This window comes from Dendropsophus ebraccatus, chromosome 6, assembly GCF_027789765.1.
Source record: "Dendropsophus ebraccatus isolate aDenEbr1 chromosome 6, aDenEbr1.pat, whole genome shotgun sequence".
Classification (NCBI taxonomy): Eukaryota; Metazoa; Chordata; class Amphibia; order Anura; family Hylidae; genus Dendropsophus; species Dendropsophus ebraccatus.
Window position 1 is genome coordinate 127,837,084 of NC_091459.1, and position 22,994 is coordinate 127,860,077.

Here is a 22,994-nt window from a genome sequence, read left to right on the forward strand (position 1 = left end):
AGAGTCTATCCGTCTTGTTCACATAGCTGGCTGATCCGCTGCTTCTGTCATATTGCATCATTCCCAACATTGAGGGGCATGTTTATCGATCTAAAGTATGCGGACATTATGGCTTTTTTAGGTGTTTCCTTAATCTCCTTAGACTTTCCAATATAGTTTAAAAAAATCCATAAAAATGTACAACCATAGAACACCCATAAACACACGAAAAACACACAAAAAAATTGATAATTTATTAAAATTTACTTTTTTAACAGTGCTGAAATGTTATTGACTTTTATGCTGCTTTACATAACTATTGTAAACATAAGAACAATTCAGTCTGAACAAACCCTAATGTAAATAAGTAACACATATATGGAAAATTCTAAGTATATGGAAGCCATGTGCTCTAATTGTTTTTTTTTTTTTTTTTTCCAAACTTATTTTATTGAAAAGGTCAGTTAAGCATATACAATAAGCATTAGGGAATACGCAGTTCCTTGCTCAGAAATACAATCAATTTGATGCATAGTGACCTCAGTTTTTTTTAAATTTTTCTGCTATAACAAGTTATGATACATGTACTTAAAGAAAATTTACAGAGATCATATATATTCCCAATGTTCCAGATGATCTAAATAAAAGTGACCGGTTGGGAAAAAGCAGGAAAAGTGTAATAATACAAATTAACATAACATATGAAGGTATTTGAGTAAAAATGAAATGAAATGAATGTGTACCGAAAGGCCTTACGTTTTGTAGTATAGTGGAATGACCATATGACATAAAATAGAGAGAAAAGAATAATTGTTGGCTCTCAATACTAAGTACTCTAATTGTGCTCTAATTGTTAACACTCACTATATACCTTTACTCAACCAGCTTTAAGACAGACATTGATAGCTCATATACCCTTTGCAAAAAACAAAACAAAAAAAAAATGTATTTGTCCTTACAACGCTCTCATTTCAACCTATTTTGCTTTCTAATTTTTGTATATTGAATTTACACACCTCTTCAAGGGACGAAATATATAAAAATTAGAATTAAAAAATTCAATAGGTTGCTTGAAGGTGAACCAGACACTCTCCGCTCTGCTGAGTTAAATACTGGAGTAAATCCACACAAGATGTGTATGTTGGCACTGTCCCAAATCTTAGGAAGACATACTTGGACCTCCACATGATACTCCCCTGGTTAGTATAGCTCTACCGTAGTTGGTGCTGAGCTAAATTACAGTCCAATGGAATCTTTGCACATGAAGATATGATGAATGCGGCAACTCACCAAATACGGTAAAAGATGCTTTATTTAGATATTCAAGGCATCAACAGCAGGTGCTATCCAAAAAAATACAGAACGACGGCCGTTTCACGTCCAAAACGCTTCTTCTCGGCTCACCCCTTAAAACTTTATGGGCCGAGAAGAAGCGTTTGGGACGTGAAACAGCCGTGGCTCTGTGTGCAAAGATTAAATACTGGAGTCTCCTATTGATTTCCATTGGGTTTGTTACTCAAGTCGAGCACTCGAGTATTTTAGTGCTTGCTCAAAACTATTTGGAACTATTCCAAGAATGTATTACTATGCGTCCAAGGAAACAAGGAGATCAGACAGTTTCCTATCTCCTCCTCACAACTTATATCTGGCTATAGGGCATTTGACTGCATCAGGAGACCCCTCACCCACCACCTCCACCACCTACTCCTTTTATGTTATAATAATCTAAATAATGGATCAGAAATGTCCAAAATAATTCTATTTGTAACTAGTGAATTGTGTCCCATACATTGTGATGTTCCTTTAAATGTGCTGAACAATATATCCTACAACCGAGGCAATGCACATATCATTTGCTGTTTTGGTGCATTTGTTAGTCCAACAACAGACGACAGATCCACATCGGTCACCCCCGGAGGTAAGCGGAAGGTGAAGTTTTGCAGCAGACTTGTGAAAAAGATGAAGAGCTCCATCTTCGCGAGTGTTTCTCCGGCACAGACTCTGCGACCTAAAACACAATAAATAAGTAACATAATAACTTAACATCGAGACTCAATAAAGCTGTAAGATCACTCTTTTAGGACAACATGGTGGCTTTCTCATGAGAAAAAAATAGAGTCATACACCCGAAGGCTGGGATCACATGTTATATTTTAGGATAACATTGGGTTCTCACTTTGGAGCCCAGTTTGGTCAGTATTTTTAGTCAAAACCAAGACATATCGACAGATATAGAAATTATACAATGAACAGATTTTCACCTTTTTCTGTTCTGCTGAGCAAATATTGACCAAATACTACCTGGGAACTCTAAGCCTAAAAAATATTAAAAAGACAGCAATACAGTACATTTAGCCTATACACCCCTAGGCAAACCCCTATATAAATTGGTAGTCAAAAGCCAAAAGACTATACAGTGGTGCCTTGGATTACGAGCATAATTAGTTCCGGACCGCGCTTGTAATCCAAATCCACTTTTAAACCAAAGCAAATTTTTCCTTAAGAAATCATAGAAATGCAGACAATTGGTTCCATACACCAAAAATAATGATTGAATATTCTGAATAACATGTAAAACAAGTGAAACAAACATTTAGAAACAGCAGAATATGTGATATTATAAGTTACTGTACAGTAATGGAGAGGATAGGAAACACAAGGACTGACAGAGACTGCAGGGAGCATGAAGGAATGAGCTGGGCAGATGTGGGCACATACATGCAGCGCTCTCTGTCTGTGGAGAGAGGGGTTACAGCTATGAACAGATTACCTCTACAGTCCTGTCCCCAGATGTAAGCCCCAGCCTGAAGTAAATCTGCTATGATTTGGAAGGTGAAGGAGACTTCCTGGGTCAGAGTACAGTGCTGTAGACCCCGCTATGCAGACCATGCCCCTCTCCACTCCCCTTCCCACCCAGTACAGGGAGCTCTTAAACCAAAGCAATGCTCTTACACCAAGTCACAATTTTAAAAAACAGTGAGCTCTTAAACCAAAACGCTCTTAAACCAAGGTACCACTGTACCTATGATTGACCACACAGACTGTTATCCTTGTTTATTTATTTAAAGGAGAACTGTCAGCAGGTTAGATTAATCTAACCCCCTATTGCGCACGGGGCATAGAGGATGAAGGTATGTCCCTTACCTTCATCCTCAACTCTGTTCCTGTGCAGTTAGTAATGTAATCCTATGTCCTAGGGTGAAGCTTCCGGCCACACAGTGCCTATCTGCCCCTGGCCATCTCACTCCTTCTAATGAAGGCTGGCCATATCAATGCTCAGGGGGCAGTAGCCCTACCCCCAGTGCTCCACATTGACTGCGTTACTAGACACAGGATTACACTGAACAGTAACAGCACTGAGGATGAAGATAAAATACATACCTTCATTGCCCTGTGCACAATAGGGATCTATCAGTAGGTTAGATTTGTCTAACCTTCTGATAGTTCCCCTTTAACTATTAATTACACTACATATATATAACACAAGTACTATACAGCTTCTAGCTTTGGTTTAAAGGGGTTATCCAGCACTACAAAAACATGGCCACTTTTCCCCCTACTGTTGTCTCCAGTTCAGGTGCGGTTTGCAATTAAGCTTCATTTACTTCAATGGAACTGAGTTTCAAAACCCCACCCAAACTGGAGACAACAGTAGGGGGAAAGTGGCCATGTTTTTGTAGCGCTGGATAACCCCTTTAAAGAGTCACTGTCATATATATTTTATATATGATTTTAAGAAACTTTGTAATTTGGTTTATTAGGCAAATATGCCATTATTTGCATTCAAAGCCTTTTCCAAGGTCTCCCCCCCTTCCTCCTCTTTTCCATTCACTGCAAAATATCAGGAAATTGTGACTTGTTGCATCAGACACAACCCTTTCTGTTCTATAGAGAGGGGAGAAGGGAGGAGGGAGTTAGTCGGCAGCAGAGAACAAAGGATTACACAACATAGAGGTGGATGACAACGGTATTCAGAGGTCTGAGAGGTCAGTGATGACTTTCAGAGGAGATAGCCAGGTGATTAACTGTAGATTAACTCTTTGTTGTCCTGTTTTGGTGCCTCATCTCTCTTCACCCCTCCCCTCTCCATTAGCAAGCCATGGAGACAGGGAGGAGAGCTTCAAACTGTTTTTTTTTTTTCATGATAAAAATGCATTTTTGGGCTAATAAACCCAACACAAAGTCTCTTATAATCGCCTGTACTATTGATTTCTGAAAAATTAAAATAAATGACGGTGACACGTTAAATAAATGCCAATGTATCTACTAGATAGGATCTTTTTTATTTTCTATTTCACAAACGTCTATTCCTTACCGGCAGAAAACGGCATGAAGGCATCTTTCTTTATGAAATTACCACTGGCATCAAGAAAATGAGTTGGGTCAAAATCTTCAGGGTTTTCAAACTGAGTCTTGTCTCTCAATACAGATGACAATAGTGGTATGATATAGGTCCCCTATATCAATGATAAAAGAAAACCTGTCACAAACGATTAGTTAGTAGGACATACAGTTATTCAGTGAACATTAAAGAGGATGTACCATCAGGTTCATCCTCTTTAATATGACCCACGGATAAAACGGCGCCAGTGCTGTGGTCCTTTTTATGAACCTCGGCCCGGTTACCGTGTCAGGGCTGAAGCACTGGAGGCAGGCAGGACCATCCCCATTCGGAGGAAACCCCCACCCCTCTATGACGCGGCTGCATTGATTGTAATCGAGCCGTGTCATAGAGGGGAGGGAATTGCCGGTACTCGGTACCGGTGGATAGAATGGCGCTGTACACGGGAACCGGGCCGCAGTTTAAAAAACAAACTGCAGCAGCGGCTTTCATGTGACTGTGCCGTCTTAGAACTTCCTAGAATTTTTATATTGTGTTATAGTTATTTAATTCACAAGAAGTGACAAGTGATTGCTTTTTAATAAATGCCAATGACCTACAAAAAAAGATAGAAATAGAATTATACAACTGTTAACAATAACTTTGACTCATGGGGAAGACATTAAAAGACGGAGGGGGCCAACAAATAAGACTAGGTCACATGACAAATCACAGACCCTACCAGTCCATGATACAGAATAGGTGGCAACATATGTCCACATGGCATGCTGCGGCCCAGGGGATTACATAGGTACATAGGTACAATATGGACCTACAGCAAACTATTGGCCTATATAACAGAACATACAAGATAGATTAACACTACCCTACTACGACCCTGTACAAGTAACATAAACATCTATTAAATGCTGTAATAGTCTAAAAATACAAAAAGTACAAATACAAAAAGTAAAAGATGTTCCTTACTTTTGGTATAAAGTATCCCTTAAAGGTGACATCTTTGGTTGTTTCATGACCCAAATTCAGGGGAACAATGTCGGCGAACCTCTGGATTTCATGTATTACTGCATTGGTAAAAGGCATTTGTCCTCGGTGGCTGTACATGGGCTGGGCCGATCCAATGACTCTTGAAATTTCCTCCTGGACCTTTTCTGATAAAAAAAAAAGATGTCTTATTGGAATCTTCCATTGGCAGACAATTGAAGATGATTATTTTTTCTCAGTTGCTAGATTTCATCTTGTCAAACAAACCAGATACAACAATGGATGTGCAGGTCTGGGAGCATCAGCAGTGACCATAATATGGTAAGTTATCAAATATTATTACATACACAGTACAAATGTAACTCCGGCAGGACAGGATCCAGCTGACAGTCAGAAGGGTCTCCACTTGTACTGCACACAGTGGTGGGATGAGGCACCTGTGGACAGGCCAAGTTCTTTGGTTCCTTAGCCTTCCCATGGTTTTGGTCAACAAATTTTCATAGGCACAAGAGGTCCACACAGTGTGACTCTGCACTTCTTAAATTAAAATCCTTTAAAGACCCACTATATTTGACCAGACCTTGCCAGAAGCTTTTTAGGTCCTGACTGCAGCAAAATTTTTGATTCCTCTGACTGGTATCCTGAAGAAAAACATGTAAACTTGAATATGGGAACCTCCTTAGAAAGGAGTGGCCACCCGAAGCACCTGCCAATACGGATTAATGTATAATATATAGTAAATAGTTATTGTCGGATCTCTCATTACTTTAAGTTGACTACATCTTCCTGTATAATCAGTATGCTGTGGCTTGCTATACGTTTATTAACTTACCTTGTATTTTTGGATATTTTATCATCAGTAGAAGTCCCCACCGAAGGGTGGTAGAAGTTGTCTCCATTCCTGCAGTAAACAAGTTCCTTACAACTCTTGTCAGGTTGCCATTGTGAAAATATGACTGAGAGTTCCCGGCTTCCTGCAGAATAATTGTGTATACAAAGCAAGCTTGTAAATACAGTAAGTACAGTATGTACATACTACAGAATAGGCGGAATTGACATGGCGGATTGAGGATTGCGCTTGAAAAATCCCAATGAATCAATGAGACAGGCAGAATCTGCTTGAAGTTAACTAAGTTGTTTCAACAGAGAAGGCTTTAATATTCATGGCAGTATCAGAATTGGATCTCTATTGATTGGTCATTGGTCATTGGTCATTTTCTATGCCGATTTGTATCTTCTGCTTCATAAAATGGATGGATGTTCACATGTCAGGTGAGAAAAATCAGAGAACAGACAGCAGTGTCAGCCAATATGGGCATAAATTAATCATTGAATAACACCCATACAGGCTGATTGTCTCCCCTGGGGCAGATGGGATCTTCCAGCAAGACAATGGGACATGTCACATGGCAAGAAATGTCCAATATTTTCTGGAAGAACATGAGCAAGACTTCCAAGTGCTAACCTGTCCCCTAATTCCCAAGATTTAAACCCAATTGATTTGTGGGACCCCTTAATTATTGTGTGGGATGCAGTAAGTATAACTCAAGATACTTGTGACACCTACCAGGACCTTATCGAGACAGTCTCGGTCCATCTAGCTGCTGTCTTTGCTATCTATCTATCTATCTATCTATCTATCTATTTTTATTTATTTATTTATTTATTTACTTTATTGGATAGAGTCTATGGACATGCCCCAAAATAGTAACACCCAGTTGTCTATTGAATCATATATTTTGAGAAAGAAAAAGAGAGGAACAACAAATTACAGAGCTATTAGAAAACATGTTCCAGAATTGTTATTTTATGGGAAATACATATTTTTACTATACCAGGTCAGGAGAGGCCATAAAATAACAAACTGATCACTGGGAGTCAACCCATCAGGGCCCACCCTTCCCCAATCTCGAGAATAGAGATGCCATCACTCCATAAAGAATGAAGCACTCAGCACCTGTGTGGCCACTGTGAACAAAGCTTCATTCATTCTTTATGGGGTCCCCGAAAGCTTAGGGCACTCAGATGTGTTTGTCAATCCCATACAGTATATTCTAATAGGTCACTATTAGGAATGTACAGTGGCTGTGCAGATATTTTCTTGTGTGTTTTTTTTTTTTTTTTTTAGTGCCACTGATTTGGTTTGTTATTCTCAGATAGAACATTATAGAAAGTGGGAATTTAGCTCTGCATATCTATGTATACAATAGTAGATGGGTACCCAACATACCATGGTATAGATAGTATGGTACAGTATATATGGATTCCATACCTCTTTCTGTTTTACAAGGAAGGCATCAATGAAACTTCTCTGATCGTTCTCATCCAGGTTCCTCAGATGTTCTACAAATGTCTTGGTAATAAACTCACATTGTTCTTTTACATTTTTAACAATGGTTTTATGACTTCCAGGGAGAAGCCCCAGAAATGGAAAGATGTTGTAGAGCTGTAGAAGAGAGACCAAGAACTTCATAAGATGGCAGAAGAAGCTTCAAATCAGAATACCTCTCAACATTTACTAAAATGTGTAAACTTAGACTAAAACGTCCAAGAATGTGTCAGGCTGTCTAGTCTAAGTTTAAAATAACGATTAGTTGGCATTTCAGCTACATTGCAACATTCTGGGGCATTGTGGGGCACAATGTTATATCTTAAGCTACAATAGGAAATTTACCAGTCAGTGAAAAATTATCATGGGGTTACCATTGTTATGAAGTGAGGATGGGCAGTGGAAATAACAATAGCACCGAGGTCAAATCACGGCTTTGTTTTGCACTTTGCAAACGTGCCCATCCTTACATTTAATGAATTTCCTTGAAAATTTGAAGCAGTATTGCAACATGTTAACTTGCCTGCATGCAAATCCCTCAACAGATGCACAGAGCATCAACAACTGCAGTGTCCTAGTACCTGCGTACATGCTGCTGAAATATATAGGTTGCAGTGTGGCTGTAAATTGCCTCCGGTCACTTAAATCCTTTGGATTGTGAATTAAACACTTATACACAATATTGCTTATTGTTTAACCTGTGCATGCAATAGTTAATAAACTCCATGCTGCCACCTCTGGTTGAGTAATAGATTATGAGAAATGGGACACGCAGCCTTTCCTGATTGGAACCCATTTCTGGAGGCTAAGTTAAGATAGTGTAGTCCTGGCCTCAGCCAGAATAGGGGTTCATGGAAGACCCCTCATCCCAGAAAATCCTGCTGTTCCAAAAGCTTGTGTAACCCTGATCCTGCTAGTTAATCCTGTTATTATCCAATGCAAGTCACAACTAGGTTGTCCACAGTGAACTATGGAACTGCGTGAAGTTAGGGAGATGTATTACATAAGGACATCTTCAACCTATAGGCACATTGGGGGAGATTTATCAAAGGGTGTAAAATTTAGACTGGTGCAAACTACCCACAGCAACCAATCACAGCTCAGCTTTAGGCAGTGCTGAAAGGAAAGCTGAGCTGTGATTGGTTGCTGTGGGTAGTTTGCACCAGTCTACATTTTACACCCTTTGATGAATCTCCCCCATTATTTATTACCTTACATCCTGCTTTATGGTATCATAATGCAACTGACCGTGAATAACCAAGTCTTATAAATGCCAACTATGATGACCCCTATTCATTATCGTTTCTCTTAACTTGACTGTACTCTAAAGCAACATGTAAGGTGCTTCAAGTGTTTCAAGTGCTGCAAGCTATTTTGTGCCACTCATCTTTGGATATGTCAACCCAAGAGGAAAGACAAAGTAGGACTCAACTGTATATTTATAACAGTTATCATTAACTAAGAAAATCAGTGTAAAGAAATGTAAAACATAGAAGGCCAGTGACATTACCGAAACCATCGGCATTCCCGCCAGTCTAACATTCTCGTTGATTAGACTCAGTAATCTCTTAAATTGGGGATCATCATAGTCCATTCGATAACCCAGTAAAATTGATACAATTATATTGGCCACTGAAGCGTTCAGGATCATCATGTTGTCAAATGGTTTTCCTAAATAAAATAGTAAACGAACAAAGAAATTATAACTCGCAACCTCATTCACATAGAACACCCAACAAGGGCCCTCAAGGATGTCGATACTTAAAGGGAGGACCATCTAAACACAACTTTCAACTGACAATGGGAGTTATAATGGGTTGGCCCATTTACAATCTATGGTATAGAATCACCCTGCAGATTTTTTAGCAATGTTTTTGTGGCATTATATAACATTTTGTCATGTTTATATAACTTGGGATTATTACACTGTACATTGGATTGTTTTATTTTAGAGGGCAAGTGGAGTAAGTTTAGGAGACAACTGAAAGTTGTTCATTTATTGTAATCAAGTTTAGTCTAAGGAAAAAGTCTGAAGGATTATAAAATCCGGCATGGGCGGGAGTGGGGCTTGGAATTGATTACATGGATTAATTCTCTCCCCGTGCCCACGGTGAGCAGTGGGACCATTTGCGGGACCCCTGGTGGGCATCCGGATCTTTAGAGTTAACGCACCACTGATTGCCAGTACAGGCTTTTCCCCCCAAGTCATGACGTCGTCGCAACTCAGAGAGGTAAGTTTGTACTCGTAATCAATCCCATGCCGGCTCCTAGATTTTATAATCCACTGGATGTCAGGACTAGGGAACTGGTAGACATGAGACAGATGATGCCCTAGCACTGGCCTGCCTTATTACATCAACTGCCCTGGACGGCAGCGGATAACTGGTCGACAGTCCCTAGCCTGCACAGGTGTAACATAAAACACAGATAAGAGGAACAAACACAAACTTGAAGCCAGGAAATCAGGGTCGGCAACACACGGTCAGCAAAGTACAAAATCATAATCAGGAGAATAGTCTAAAGCCAAAGCCAGAAGTCAGAAAACCAGGAATAATTGTCATGATACACTAGGTCAAGATAATACTCAGGAACTGAGGTTCTATTGCAAGCTAGGGGAATAATGAGGGGAGAAGTTTTATGGAGGCTGGAGTTCCAGCCCCAGGACATGATTGGGGACTGAGACTCCATCCCTCCAGCACAGAATGGAGCTGACTGGCAGTGGCGGCCACCAGTCAGGATAATGACTGATTCAAAACACCCTGTCTGAGGGCAGTGAAGCTCTAGGTGTGACATCAAAATTGACATTAGCCGGCGTGTCCCCAGCAACCGTTGGCATTTATAACACCAGACTTCTCATTTAAAGGGCATCTCCAATTATGGTGCTAACTGTGTTTCTTGTCAGAAGTTGAAAATTGATGAAAGGAAATGGAATCATGAGAAATGACAAAGGATTCGTGTAAAATGGGAATCTTATTCTTCTGGCAAGAGATGTGGTTGATACCATCATTGGGGGTATATGTACAACTGTGTTACATCAATTAGTATGATACAACTTTTTTTTTATAAACAAAGCCAGGATTGCGTTTCAAATGGAGTCAATTCTTTTACTGCTACTCTTTTTCAATAATGTCACTGCAATATCTTAGCCAAAAGGTTTGTCTTTGGTCTCGAAAATGTAATAATTATTAAAAGGTTTTTTTTCTGGGCAACCCCTTTTCTCAAACCCATAATATTAGGGTTCTCACTATACTTTACCTTTAGTAGAAGCAAATTCATTATGTAAGTGGACACATTCAGCGATAATTTTTTCTTCGATTGTACTTTTCCCCATGCCAAAATCCCGTAAGGTGCTTAATGTAAATCTTCTCATTGTCCTCCAATTTTCTCCATGAGAAAACAGGATGCCTGAAGTGAAAAATAGATTTAATATTAAATTTTTTATTACACTTAGAATGAACTTTAAAATTCAGGAAAGTCAGCATCGGTCTCTGGCAAGTTCTATAGACTGAATATATAGACTGAACCACCAGAAATTACTATGTATCTGAATAAATGCATTACCATCATTCCTTTGAATTTCTGCTTTTGGCTCGAATTTAACTCAACTCAAGAAGAGGAAAATTTCTCACCCATTCCTCAGTGTGAACATACCCTTAGACTTAAGCCCCTATTCCACAGCCCGACGGGGAGGAGCAAATGAGCACTTTCAGCGTTCGTTTGCTCCTTGTTCCCTCTTTACTGCCACCGCTTCTACATGTGGCGGCAGCGAGCAGGTGAGTGCGGGAGGGGCGCCGCAGGGAGGTCCGGGGGGGCTGCGGGGTGATCGCTAGATCGTCTGGGCAGCCCATAGAGGATAGTGTTGGTCTGCTGCCGCCTCCCCTATTTAACGGAGTGACAACAGCAGATTGCTGCTATCACAATTGGTTGTTTTTCAACATGTTTGAAAAACAAACGACTGCAACGATGAACAATGTCGGCTGATCGTTGCCTTATATTCCACAGGACGATTGTCAGCCGTAACAGCCGATAATCGTTCCATGGAATAGGACCTTAAAGAGTCACTGTCGTATTTATTTTTTTTGCAGAAATCAATAGTCCAGGCGATTTTAAGAAACTTTGTAATTGGGTTTATTAGCCAAATCTGCCATTATCTGCATGTAAAAAGCCTTTTCCCAGGTCCCCCCCTCCTTCCTCTTTTTCATCCACTCTGAAAAATCTGAAAATTGTGACTTGTTGCAGGAAACGTCCCCTGTCTGCTCTAGGGAGAGGGGAGGGGGGAGGAGGAAGGACGGAGTTAGCCGGCAGCAGAAAGCAGATAACAGAGGATTACAGGCACAGAGCTGGGTGACAGCTGTAATCCGAGCTCAGACAGGTCACTGGTGATGGTCAGTAGAGATATCCCGTGAGGGATTTGTAGATTAACTCTTTGTTGTCCTGTTTTGGTCTTTTCTTTAGCTCTCTCCATAGGAGAACAATGAAGACAGACTGCTTTTTCATGATAAAAATGCATTTTTCGGATAATAAACCCAATTACAAAGTTTCTTAAAATCGCCTGGACTATTGATTTCTGCAAAAAAAAATTTCACGACAGTGACACTTTAAGGCTACACTGTATTTCTAGCTGGAACTTTTTAATTTACTTGCATTAGGTGCAATGCATCATGATGCAAAGGGTTTGAAACAGCAGCGTCTGGTCGTGAAACCCCATGTTACAGCGAGAATTGTCTTGCAGTCCTAATCTAAATCACATACAATAAATTAATAAATCTATAGTCTTTATTTAGCTATTAGTCAGTATACTACATAGAAAAAAAAAAGACTGAATTGTTATAAGTTTAAAAATGTGTTGTTTTTTTCTTTGAAGTCAATGTAAAGAGAAAAGATGTTTTCCACATAGCCTTAGGGCTTTATCCAAGTTCAGCAGCCACCGCTAATCAAAAGCCGAAAGTTCGGGTTTGGATCGACTCGAGCATGCTCCAGGTTCGCTCATCTCTACTCACTATCCTTCAGACCTTGGATTAGACTTGGCTAGAGTTAGGGCCACATTTATCATCCGGCGGACGGATGATTTTTGGCGGAAAGTGCCGATTTGCGTATTATTTTATACGCAAATGGCCGATTTGCGAATAAAATAATCGCAAATCGGCACTTTCCGCCGAGTACGCCAGGGGGCGGAAAGGGGGCGGAAAGTAGGCGGGAAGTGGGCGGAACGGAGGGCGCGGACTCAGAGTCCGCGCGATTTATCATCCGTTCCGCCCAAATGTACGCCGAAAACCTACTCCAGTCCTCAGCTGGCGTAGGTTTTCGGCGGTGCGCACCGGCGCGCACAGGATTTATGTACAGGCAGTCCGCCTCTACATAAATCCCCGTACCGCCGGAGCTGCGGGGGCATTTTTAAGTCCGGAGTAAAAAACGCCGGACTTAATAAATGCCTCCCTTAGTGTTCCTATAAAGTCACTGGGGGAGATTTATCAAACATGGTGTAAAGTGAAACTGATCAGATTCCACCTAATTTCTCACAGACTCTTTGGAAAAAGAAAGGTGGAATATGATTGGTTGCTAGGGGCAACTGAGCCAGTTTCACTTTACACCATGTATGATAAATCTCCCCCTATAAGCCTAAACTTACTTTTACAATCATTACCACATTTTCCCAGTGTCCAAAATAGTCACCAATTGTCATTTAGTACCTGATAGAAAAGTCCTCCATAACTTACCCATTTCTTTGTCCATATCGTGAAAAATTTTAAGTCGCCCCCTCTCTCCAAACTCTTCAGCATGGTTGACGAGCGCATCTCTCACGGTCTCATATCCTGCAAGGACCACTATTCTTTTCATACCCATATGAAAGGTGAACACAGGACCATATTTCTTTGCAAGCTTAAAAAATAATGATTAAAGTGTTACTTTCATCCTCAGTCATGTGAAAAGTTGGTGATCGCATCAGGTCTCACTCCCGAAACCCACAGAGATGCTGAGATACATAAAGAATGTGTAACAGTGTGCTCCTCTCCCCAGCAGGCAGGAATATCTAACTTGTTTGCACCATGGACTCTAAGGCCATGTTCACATGGCGTAAGACACCGGCCGTTCCGTGACCCGTCCAGGTCACGGAACGGCTGGTGTCAGAGAAGTCAGTGATCAGTGAATGTAATCTAATGTAATAATGTAAAGACCCCTAAGGGGACTTAAAAAGTGTAGAAAATAAAAAATAAAATAATAATAATAAAAGTTTTTGTAAATGCCCCAAAGCCCCTCCCCCAATAAAAGTGAAAATCACCCCCCTTCCCATCTTATACATTAAACACTTAAAAATAAACATATAAACATTAAAAATAAAAGCGCTATAGGAGTTACAGTAGGGCCATTTTAAATAAGTTTTACTGCTAATAAAAAATAGTAAAACGTTAGAAAACCTAGTAAACATGCATATCCCTGTGTTCAGAGTGACCTATAGAAATGCCAGTTTTACAGCAAAATGCAGTACATAAACATGGAAGCCTCCCAAAATTTGCAGAATCGCATTTTGTGACCCAAGTTCAATCCATAAATGGTATTTTGGGGGAGGGGGAGAAGCATATACTTTACCTGATCCCGGCTACGGCCAGGACCACTAGCCAAGTGCTACCTCCAGTGCTCTGACTACACACAGCCGAACTTTAATATTACTTCAAAATAAAGAGGTCGAAACAGCAGAGACATGAACAGAGGTGGCAGCAGAGAGCACTGTGTCAGACTGAAAAGAAAACAACATTTCCTGCAGGACATACAGCAGCTGATAAGTATGGGTAGACCTGATATTTGTAAGTCGAAATAAACTACAAATCTATATAACTTTCTGAAACCAGTTGGTTTGAAAGAAAAAGATTCTCTCTGGATAACCCCTTTAAGTACTGCTGGGTTCTAGTGGAAGCCCTGGCTATAGGCCATTATACTATTACAGTGTACTGTACATTCATGTGCAATCAGTATTATTGCATGACAAATGAAAAAAGAAAATACTAAACCAGAATTTCTGCTTTTGGTCACTCCATATCCAAAACAAAAAAAAGTTTAAGGCTAGGTTCCTTGTAAAATATGCTGCCATAGTTTTGAAATCCAGTGGCCTAACTACAATGTAAGCAGACCACACAACTGCTATGGGGCCTAGGCTCCCAAGGTGCCTGTAAAATTACTCAAAAATCTCACTTCTGGTAGAGCCCATGCAGATGCTGAGAGTAGTATATAACAGCACAGACACTCACTGGCTGAGTGTCTGAGCTGAGTGTTTTGCTCCTGCTCTGTGTGTAGATGACCTCCGGCTGCCTTACATATCTACAAATAAGAAGTACAAGATGTGGACACATTCATTGTGGGGCCCTGCTAATAATAGTAGATGGGGATAAGGAGGTCTCAGCACCTGGACTTGTAAACTCCACAAAGCACCTGCCAGAGGCCACAATGTGAAGCCGGTAAAAAACAGGCGGTCCCGGTCTGTGATTGGCTGAGCGGCCTGTCAGCTGACAGGCACGGTGAAGTAGAGCTTACAGGACCCGGGGAGAAGGAGACCACAGCAGCAGCCCTGGAACGTGAATAGGTAATGTATATAGTTAAGCATCGGTAACAATGTCCCTGCAGCCCTTGTTTATCGGTTATTGTGCCGTGTAATAGGTCCACTAGCAGATCGCTGTTCGTTTACAGGTATTATCGGGTCCCCATCGGCCCGTGTAATACCACCCTAAGACCAATAAAACACAGTACCAGATAACAAGTAAAAAATAACACCACTGCATACTGACTAACAACACTGCTGCTACTGACTAATACCACCACATACTGACTAACACCCCCGCTGCTACTGACTTATACCACCACATACTGACTAACACCACCACATACTGACTAGCACACCACATACTGAGTAACACTACCACATACTGACTAAAACCGCCACATACTGACTAACACACCACATACTGACTAATACCACCACATACTGACTAACACCACTGCTGCTACTGATTAATACCACCACATACTGACTAACACCACTGCTACTGAAAAAGATCCACTGTACACAAATCACTATCACCTCATACAGTCATATAGAGGCTAACCAGCTGTACACAGGTTCTATACTCCATATACATTACAGTGCAGTTACATCAGGTGACTCACAGGGGACGTCTTCTCTGATCAGAGTTCTTAATCTTTAACCCCTTGCCTCTAAAGCCTGTTTTGGCCTTAATGACCAGGCTCATTTTATGCGCTTATAGCTCAGTGATGCTTTAACGTATGCTAGTGATTCTGAGATATTTTTTCGTAACATATGGCACTTTATATTAGTGGCAAAATTTGGTCACTATTTTGGGTGTTTTTGTGAAAAACATCAAAATATCATGAAAAATTTGAAAATGTTGCATTTTATGAACTTCTGAAACTCTCTGCTTTTAAAAAAGGAAGTCATAGCACATAAATTAGTTAATAAATCACATTACCAATATGTCTTCTTTATTCTGGCATAATTTGGTAAACATATTTTACTTTTTTAGGGTGTTATGGGGCATAGAAATGTATCAGCAAATTATCAAATTTTCATGAAATTTCCAAAACGGATTTTTTTTTTGTAACCAGTTCTTTTTTTAAATGGATTTAGAAGGCTTGTATCCTGGAAACCCTCATAAGTGACCCCATTTTGGAAACTACACACCTTAAAGAATTAATCTAGGGGTATAATTAGCATTTTAACCCTACAGGAGCTGGAGGAAAGTATTCACAATTAGGCCGTAAAAAAAAAATCGAAAATTAAAATTTTCCAATAATATGTATGTTTAGATTGAAGTTTCTCATTTTCAAAAGGAACATGAGAAAAAAATTATGCCAAAATTTGTAGCGTAGGTTCTCCTGAGTACAAAGGTACCCCATATGTGGGCGCAAACCACTGTATGGGCGCACAGCGAGGCTTAGAAGGAAGGGAGCAACAATTAGCTTTTTTAATGCAGATTTTGCTGAAGAAGTTTCTGAGCGCCAGGTGCGTTTGCATTATTTTTCCAATAATATGTTCGTTTAGTTTGAAATCTCTCAATTTTACGAGAAACAAAAGAAAAAAAGTACCCCAAAATTTGTAACGCAGGTTCTCCTGAATACAACGGTACCCCATATGTGAGCATAAAACCCTGTATGGGCACACAGCCGGGCTCAGAAGGGAAGAAGCGCCAATTAGCTTTTTTAGTGCAGATTTTGCTGAAGAACTTTCTAAGCGCCAGGTGCGTTTGCAGAGCCCCTGTAGTGTCCTCAGAAGAGAAACCCCCAAAAGTCACCCCATTTTGGAAAGTACACCCCTCAAAGAATTCATCTTGGGGTGTGGTGAGCATTTTGACTACACAGGTATTAGAGGAAAGTATTTAAAATTAGACAGTAAAAATGAAAAACTCGAATTTTTCCACTAATATGTTTGTTTAGTTTAAAAGTTCTCAATTTTATGAGGAACATGAGAGAATCTGCACCCCAAAATTTGTAACGCAGGTTCTCCTGAGTAGAACAGTACCCAATATGTGGGCATAAACCCCTGTATGGGCACACAGCAGGGCTCAGAAGGAAGGGAGCGCCAATTAGCATTTTCAGTGCAGATTTTTCAGAAGAAGTTTCTGAGCGCCAGGTGCGTTTGCAGAGCCCCTGTAGTGTCCGCAGAAGAGAAACCCCCCAAAAGTCACCCCATTTTGGAAAGTAAACCCCTCACAGAATTCATCTTGGGGTGCGGTGACCATTTTGACCCCACAGGTATTAGAGGAAAGTATTCAAAATAAGACAGTAAAATTGAAAAACTAGAATTTTTCCAATAATATGTTCGTTTAGTTTGAAATGACTCAATTTGACTAGGAACAGGGAAGAAACTGCATGCCAAAATCTGTAACGCAGGTTCTCCTGAGTAGAACGGTACCCCATATGTGGGCATAAACCACTGTATGGGCACACAGCAGGGCTCAGAAGGGAAGGAGCGCCAATTAGCATTTCCAGTGCAGATTTTTCCGAAGAAGTTTCTGAGCGCCAGGTGCGTTTGCAGAGCCCCTGTAGTGCCAGAAGAATAGAACCCCCCCAAATGTCACCCCATTTTGGAAAGTACACCCCTCAAAGAATTCATCTTGGGGTGCGGTGAGCGGTTTGACCCCACAGGTATTAGAGGAAAGTATTCAAAATAAGACAGTAAAAATTAAAAACTCGAATTTTTCCAATAATATGTTCGTTTAGTTTAAAGTTTCTCAATTTCACGAGGAATGGGAGAGAAAACGTACCCCAAAATCTGTAACGCAGGTTCTCCTGAGTAAAATGGTACCCCATATGTGGGCATAAACCACTGTATGGGCACACAGCAGGGCTCAGAAGGGAAGGAGTGCCAATTTGCTGGAGCAAAACCGCAGCTAGTAATAGTTTACTAAATACAATAAAATAATAGTTACTAAATAAAATAATAGTTACTAAAATACAATAAAAAAAATGAGATTACAGGTAATGTGGGGTGGTTACGGGTAATCTGGAGGTGGTTATGGGTAATCCGGAGGTGGTTACGGGCAACCTGTGGTGGTTACGGGCAACCTGCAGTGATAACTGGCAACGTGGGGTGGTAACGGGCAATGTGGGGTGGTAACGGGCAACGTGGGGTGGTTATGGATAAACTGAAGCGCTTATAGGTAATCTGGGATGGGTACATGTAATTTGGGGTGGTTACAGCCAATCTGGAGAGGGTCACTGGCAATTTCGGGTGGTTACGGGCAACGTGCGGTGGTTAGAGGCAACGTGCGGTGGTTAGAGGCAACGTGCGGTGGTTAGAGGCAACGTGCGGTGGTCAGGGGCAACGTGCGGTGGTCAGAGGCAACGTGCGGTGGTCAGGGGCAGCGTGCTGTGGTCAGGGGCAGCGTGCGTTGGTCAGTGGCAACGTGGGATGGTCAGAGGCAGCGTGCAGTGGTCAGAGGCAACGTGCGGTGGTCAGGGGAAGCATGCGGTGGTCAGAGGCAGCGTGTGGTGGTCAGGGGCAGCGTGCGGTGGTCAGGGGCAGCGTGCGGTGGTTAGAGACAACGTTTGATGGTCAGAGGCAGCGTGCGGTGGTCAGGGGCAGCGTGCGGTGGTCAGGGGCAACGTGCGGTGTTCAGGGGCAACGTGCGGTGGTCGGGGGCAACGTGCGGTGGTCAGAGGCAACGTACGGTAGTTACGGGCAATCTGGGGGGTTAAGGACAATCTGGAGGGGGTCACTGGCAATTTGGGGTGGTTACGGTCAAGGCGTGGTGGTTATGGGCAACGTGCGGTGGTTACATGTAATCTGGCGTGTTTACGGGCAACCTGCGGCGGTTACGGGCAAACTGGGGGGGGGAACGGACAACCTGTGGTGGTTACGGGTAATCTGGGAGTAAAACGCAATTATTACTATAATAAAAAGTGTGTTTTATTTTATTTGTATGTTTTTCACTTTTTCACATTTTCACTTTTTCACTTTTGCTTTTTACACATTCATTTTCACTATTTTACTATGATTACTGTGATATTTTCTATCACAGTAATCATAGTTTAGTGACAGAGTCCAAATTGGAGCTAACTGCTTCGGACGCGCATGCGCACATCAGAAGCAGTCAGGACGTCGAGGAGGACGGATCTCCCTGGATCAGGTAACGTATATGGGGAAGGGGGGGTGACTGGGGGGGTGGGGGGCGACTTGGGGGGGGGCACGGTGACATTTTTTATCCCCTGTCACCAATGATTCATGGTGACAGGGGATAAAAAGTGCCGGGCAGCACTGGGAACAGGTATATAGTATATACCGCCGATCGCCTGTTCCGGGACCCCACAGGGGGGTCCCCGATCACTGCCCCATGCTCTCCGCTACCTCCGGTGGCGGAGAGTATGGGGTTTTCATAAATTTCTTTTTATTTCCATCGCTGCGAATAAACATCTTTTGTTCGCAGGGATGGGGGTGGCCATCTTGGATGTGATGGCCGCCTGGGGAGGGGGGGTTAGAGATCGGCCACTAGGGGGCTGATCTGAGGTCTGATTATTACTTATTTCATCTCCCCCCACCGTGGATTCACGGTGGGGGGAGATGAAATGCAGCGGCAGCGCCGGTAATGGCCGGTACCGGCGGATCGCGGCTATAACGGTAATAGCGGCAATCCGCCAGTACTGGGGGGGGGGCACGGAAGGGCCGGGGGGAGGATCAGTAGTGGTGGCGGGAGGAGTCAACATGCCACAGCCTCCTCCCGCCGCCTGATCGCCCCGCAATTGTATTAATCTCCCCATAGACGCTGCGGTCGCACTGACCGCTGCGTTTATGGGGTTAACTGCCAGGGGGTAGCGCGACTCCCCTCCGGGCAGAGGCAGCAGGAGGATGCTGTGTGACACAGCCTCCTCCTGCTGCCCGATATCACCTAGGGACAGCGGGGGGAGGCAGGGAAGACATGACGTTTGGGAAACGTCATGTTGCAGGAACTACCTGCTTTACATGACGTTTCCCAAACGTCATTTTGCGGCAAGGTGTTAGTCTTCGTCTCCATCCGCCCTGGGCCATTATAAGAACTTCTCCAAGCCACGAATCCACAGAATCTGCCAGACAGACATATTAGGCTTCTCTCTCTGGCACCATCCTCATCTCTACAAACTGCACATCTGTAGTGGCCCCTTTATACCCTTGTTTGGTCGATAGGCTGACTCTATGTGACCCCCTAATAATATATGCCAGCGTCTCTATGTAGCCTCCTTATAGATGGCCCCCTGTGTTGTCCCCCTTATAGATGGCCCTCTCTCCCCCTATGTTGCCCCCCCTTATAGATGGCCCTCTCTCCCCCCTTATAGATGGCCTCTCCTCTCGCCCCCCTTATAGATGGCCCCCTCTTCACCCCCTTGTAGATTGCCCCCTCTCTCCCCCCCTTGTATATGTCCCCCTCACTCCCCTCTTGTAGATGGCCCCCTCTCTCCCCCCCTTGTAGATGGACCCCTCCCCCCATTATAGATGGACCTCTCTTTCCCGCTACCTTATAGCTGGCCCCTCCCCCCTTTTTGGATGGCTCCCTCTCCCCCCTTATAGCTGGCCCCCTCTCCCCCCTTATAGATGCCCCCCTCCCTCCCTTATAGATTGCCTCCTCTTTCCCCCCTCCTTATAGATAGCCCCCTCTCCCCCTTATAGATGGCTCACTCTCCCCTTCTTAAAGATGGCCCCTCTCCCCCCTTATAGATGGCCCCCTCTTTCCCCCTCCTTATAGATATCCCCCTCCCCCTCCTTATAGATAGCCCCCTCTCCCACCCCTTATAGATGGCCCCCTCTCCCCCCTCCTTATAGATAGCCCCCTCTCCCCCCTTATTGATAGCCCACTCCCCCTTATAGATGGCCTGCTCTTTCCCCTCCCTCCTTGTAGATAGCCCTTTCTTTCCACCTCCCCTTATAGATAGCCCCCTCTTTCCACCCCCCTTATAGAAAGACCCCTCTCCCCCCTCTATAGATGGCCTCCTCTTTCCCCCTCCTTATAGATAGCCCCCTCTTTCCACCCCCCATTATAGATGGCCCCCTCCTTCCCACCTCTTTATAGATAGCCCCCTCTTTCCAACCTCCCCCCCCCCCCTTATAGATAGCCCCCTCCCCCCATGCAGGCAGATAAAAAATAAAAAACACACAAATCACCTCACAACGTGCTCCCCCGTCAAGCCTCTCTCCTCCTGCAGGCTCCGTCTGCCCCCGGCTGATGTGCGGCTGCCGCAGGTGTCCTGACCTATCCCCGGCAGCTCGCGCATCAGAGACCTCCCCGTGCGCCGGGGATGGGACTTCCGGCACAGTCCGAAAGTCAGGGCCCCAGGCACACAGTGAGTTCTCTGATGCGCCCGCTGCCGGGGATAGGAAGGGACACCCGCGGCAGCCGCACATCAGCCGGGGGCAGACAAATCCGGACTCTTATAACTGCAAGCATAACAATGCTTGCGGTCACAAGAGTGATTGATGGTGGGGGGCCTCGGGTGCTCTGCGGGCCCCCCTTGTGGCGGGCCGGGTCGCAGCGGCCACCGATGCGACCCTGGTAGTTATGCCACTGTGTGGGACAATGGGTGTAAAAAAAAAATGTCTGTAAAAGTGCCTGTGTGTGTGTATGTTAAAACTAAAAGCACCAGTGAATCAGTTGACATTATTGTGTTTAAACACCTGACTGTGCGTAAATCCGTGCATGTCAATGTAGAAGCACTCATTTCAATGTATCTATCTCCTATCTATCTATCTATCTATCTATCTATCTGCTTGGCCAGATGAGTAAATGGTTATTTTTTCCCTATGGGAAAAAATATGAAATCAATGGGAAATTAATCAGCACACCATATAGAATAATTGATCATTCAAATAATGAATGACCTGCTTCTGCAAAGTGAACATAAAGTCCAAAGTAACTTAAGATGGCACCAATAAACACTCCAGCTTCAGTCTACAGAGACAAGCTAACACGAGAACTTCTTACCTCCAGATAAGTCTGCTGAGGCTTCTTTAAATTTAGAATATGTAAATTCCCGATCAGCGGCCAATATCTGGGTCCAGGAGGAAAATTATCTGTGTTACTATTATCCCAGCTTTTTAGAATACGAAGAATATATAAAAGAGTTAAAATCAGCACAAAGTAGGGAGCTAGAGAGAGCTCAAAATCCATAGCTGTGGCTGCAGCGAACACAAGCATGTGGCTGTGACAGATCAGAACACAGTGCTCAGTCTTAACTGACCTTTGTCTCCACCTATTGCTCAGTGAAATATTTATGGAGTTATCCATTGCTACAAAAACATGGCCGCTTTCTTCCAGAGACAGTATGACTTTTGTCTCCAGTTTGGGTGGAGGTTTTTCAACTTAGTTTCAATGAAGTGAATGAAGCTTAAAGGGGCTTTTCACTGAAACATAACTTTTGATATGTTGCTGATATAGTTTTAGGAATATATGAGTTTTATACAGTACAGTACGAATGACATATTACTTTTATTTAGCAGGTTGGTACAAACTCACCAATACCTAAGTGTTTCTATATCTGTACGCTGTCTCATGGGGTAAACACATTTTATTTCATCTACTTTTTGTTGTTGTTGTTGTTGTTGTTGTTTTTTCCTTATACCTTTGCATACTTTTCAGTCTCCATGCCTTTTTGTAATGTTATTCCTTTAATCCAAATACATGCAATATGCTGGGAAAACACTTGGCGGGATACAGTCTGAATGAGTGAAAGGTATATATGTAATGTAATAGTGGATTTAGACCCCACAGTATATTGTCAAAACATGTCTACACAAGATTCCGGGATTAGGTGACTATTTATGTGACCTTGTTCAACCAGTTTACGTGCTACGGGGATACACTCTTCTGCAAATAAGCGACATATCTT

At 42.7% G+C, this 22,994-nt stretch overlaps 1 protein-coding gene across 1 annotated transcript; it reads right to left on the reverse strand.

The window, feature by feature from the left end:
- Positions 1 to 210: 210 nt before the first annotated feature.
- Positions 211 to 22,310, reverse strand: LOC138796045 (cytochrome P450 2K6-like). Its single transcript, XM_069975931.1, has 9 exons — positions 22,091 to 22,310; positions 13,352 to 13,514; positions 10,890 to 11,039; positions 9,145 to 9,305; positions 7,578 to 7,751; positions 6,138 to 6,279; positions 5,288 to 5,472; positions 4,295 to 4,436; positions 211 to 1,987 (listed from the first exon to the last, which is right to left on the reverse strand). The coding sequence occupies exons 1-9, from the start codon at positions 22,301 to 22,303 to the stop codon at positions 1,806 to 1,808; spliced, it is 1,512 nt and encodes a 503-aa protein (XP_069832032.1). The 5' UTR covers positions 22,304 to 22,310; the 3' UTR covers positions 211 to 1,805.
- Between the last annotated feature and the right edge of the window lie 684 nt (positions 22,311 to 22,994).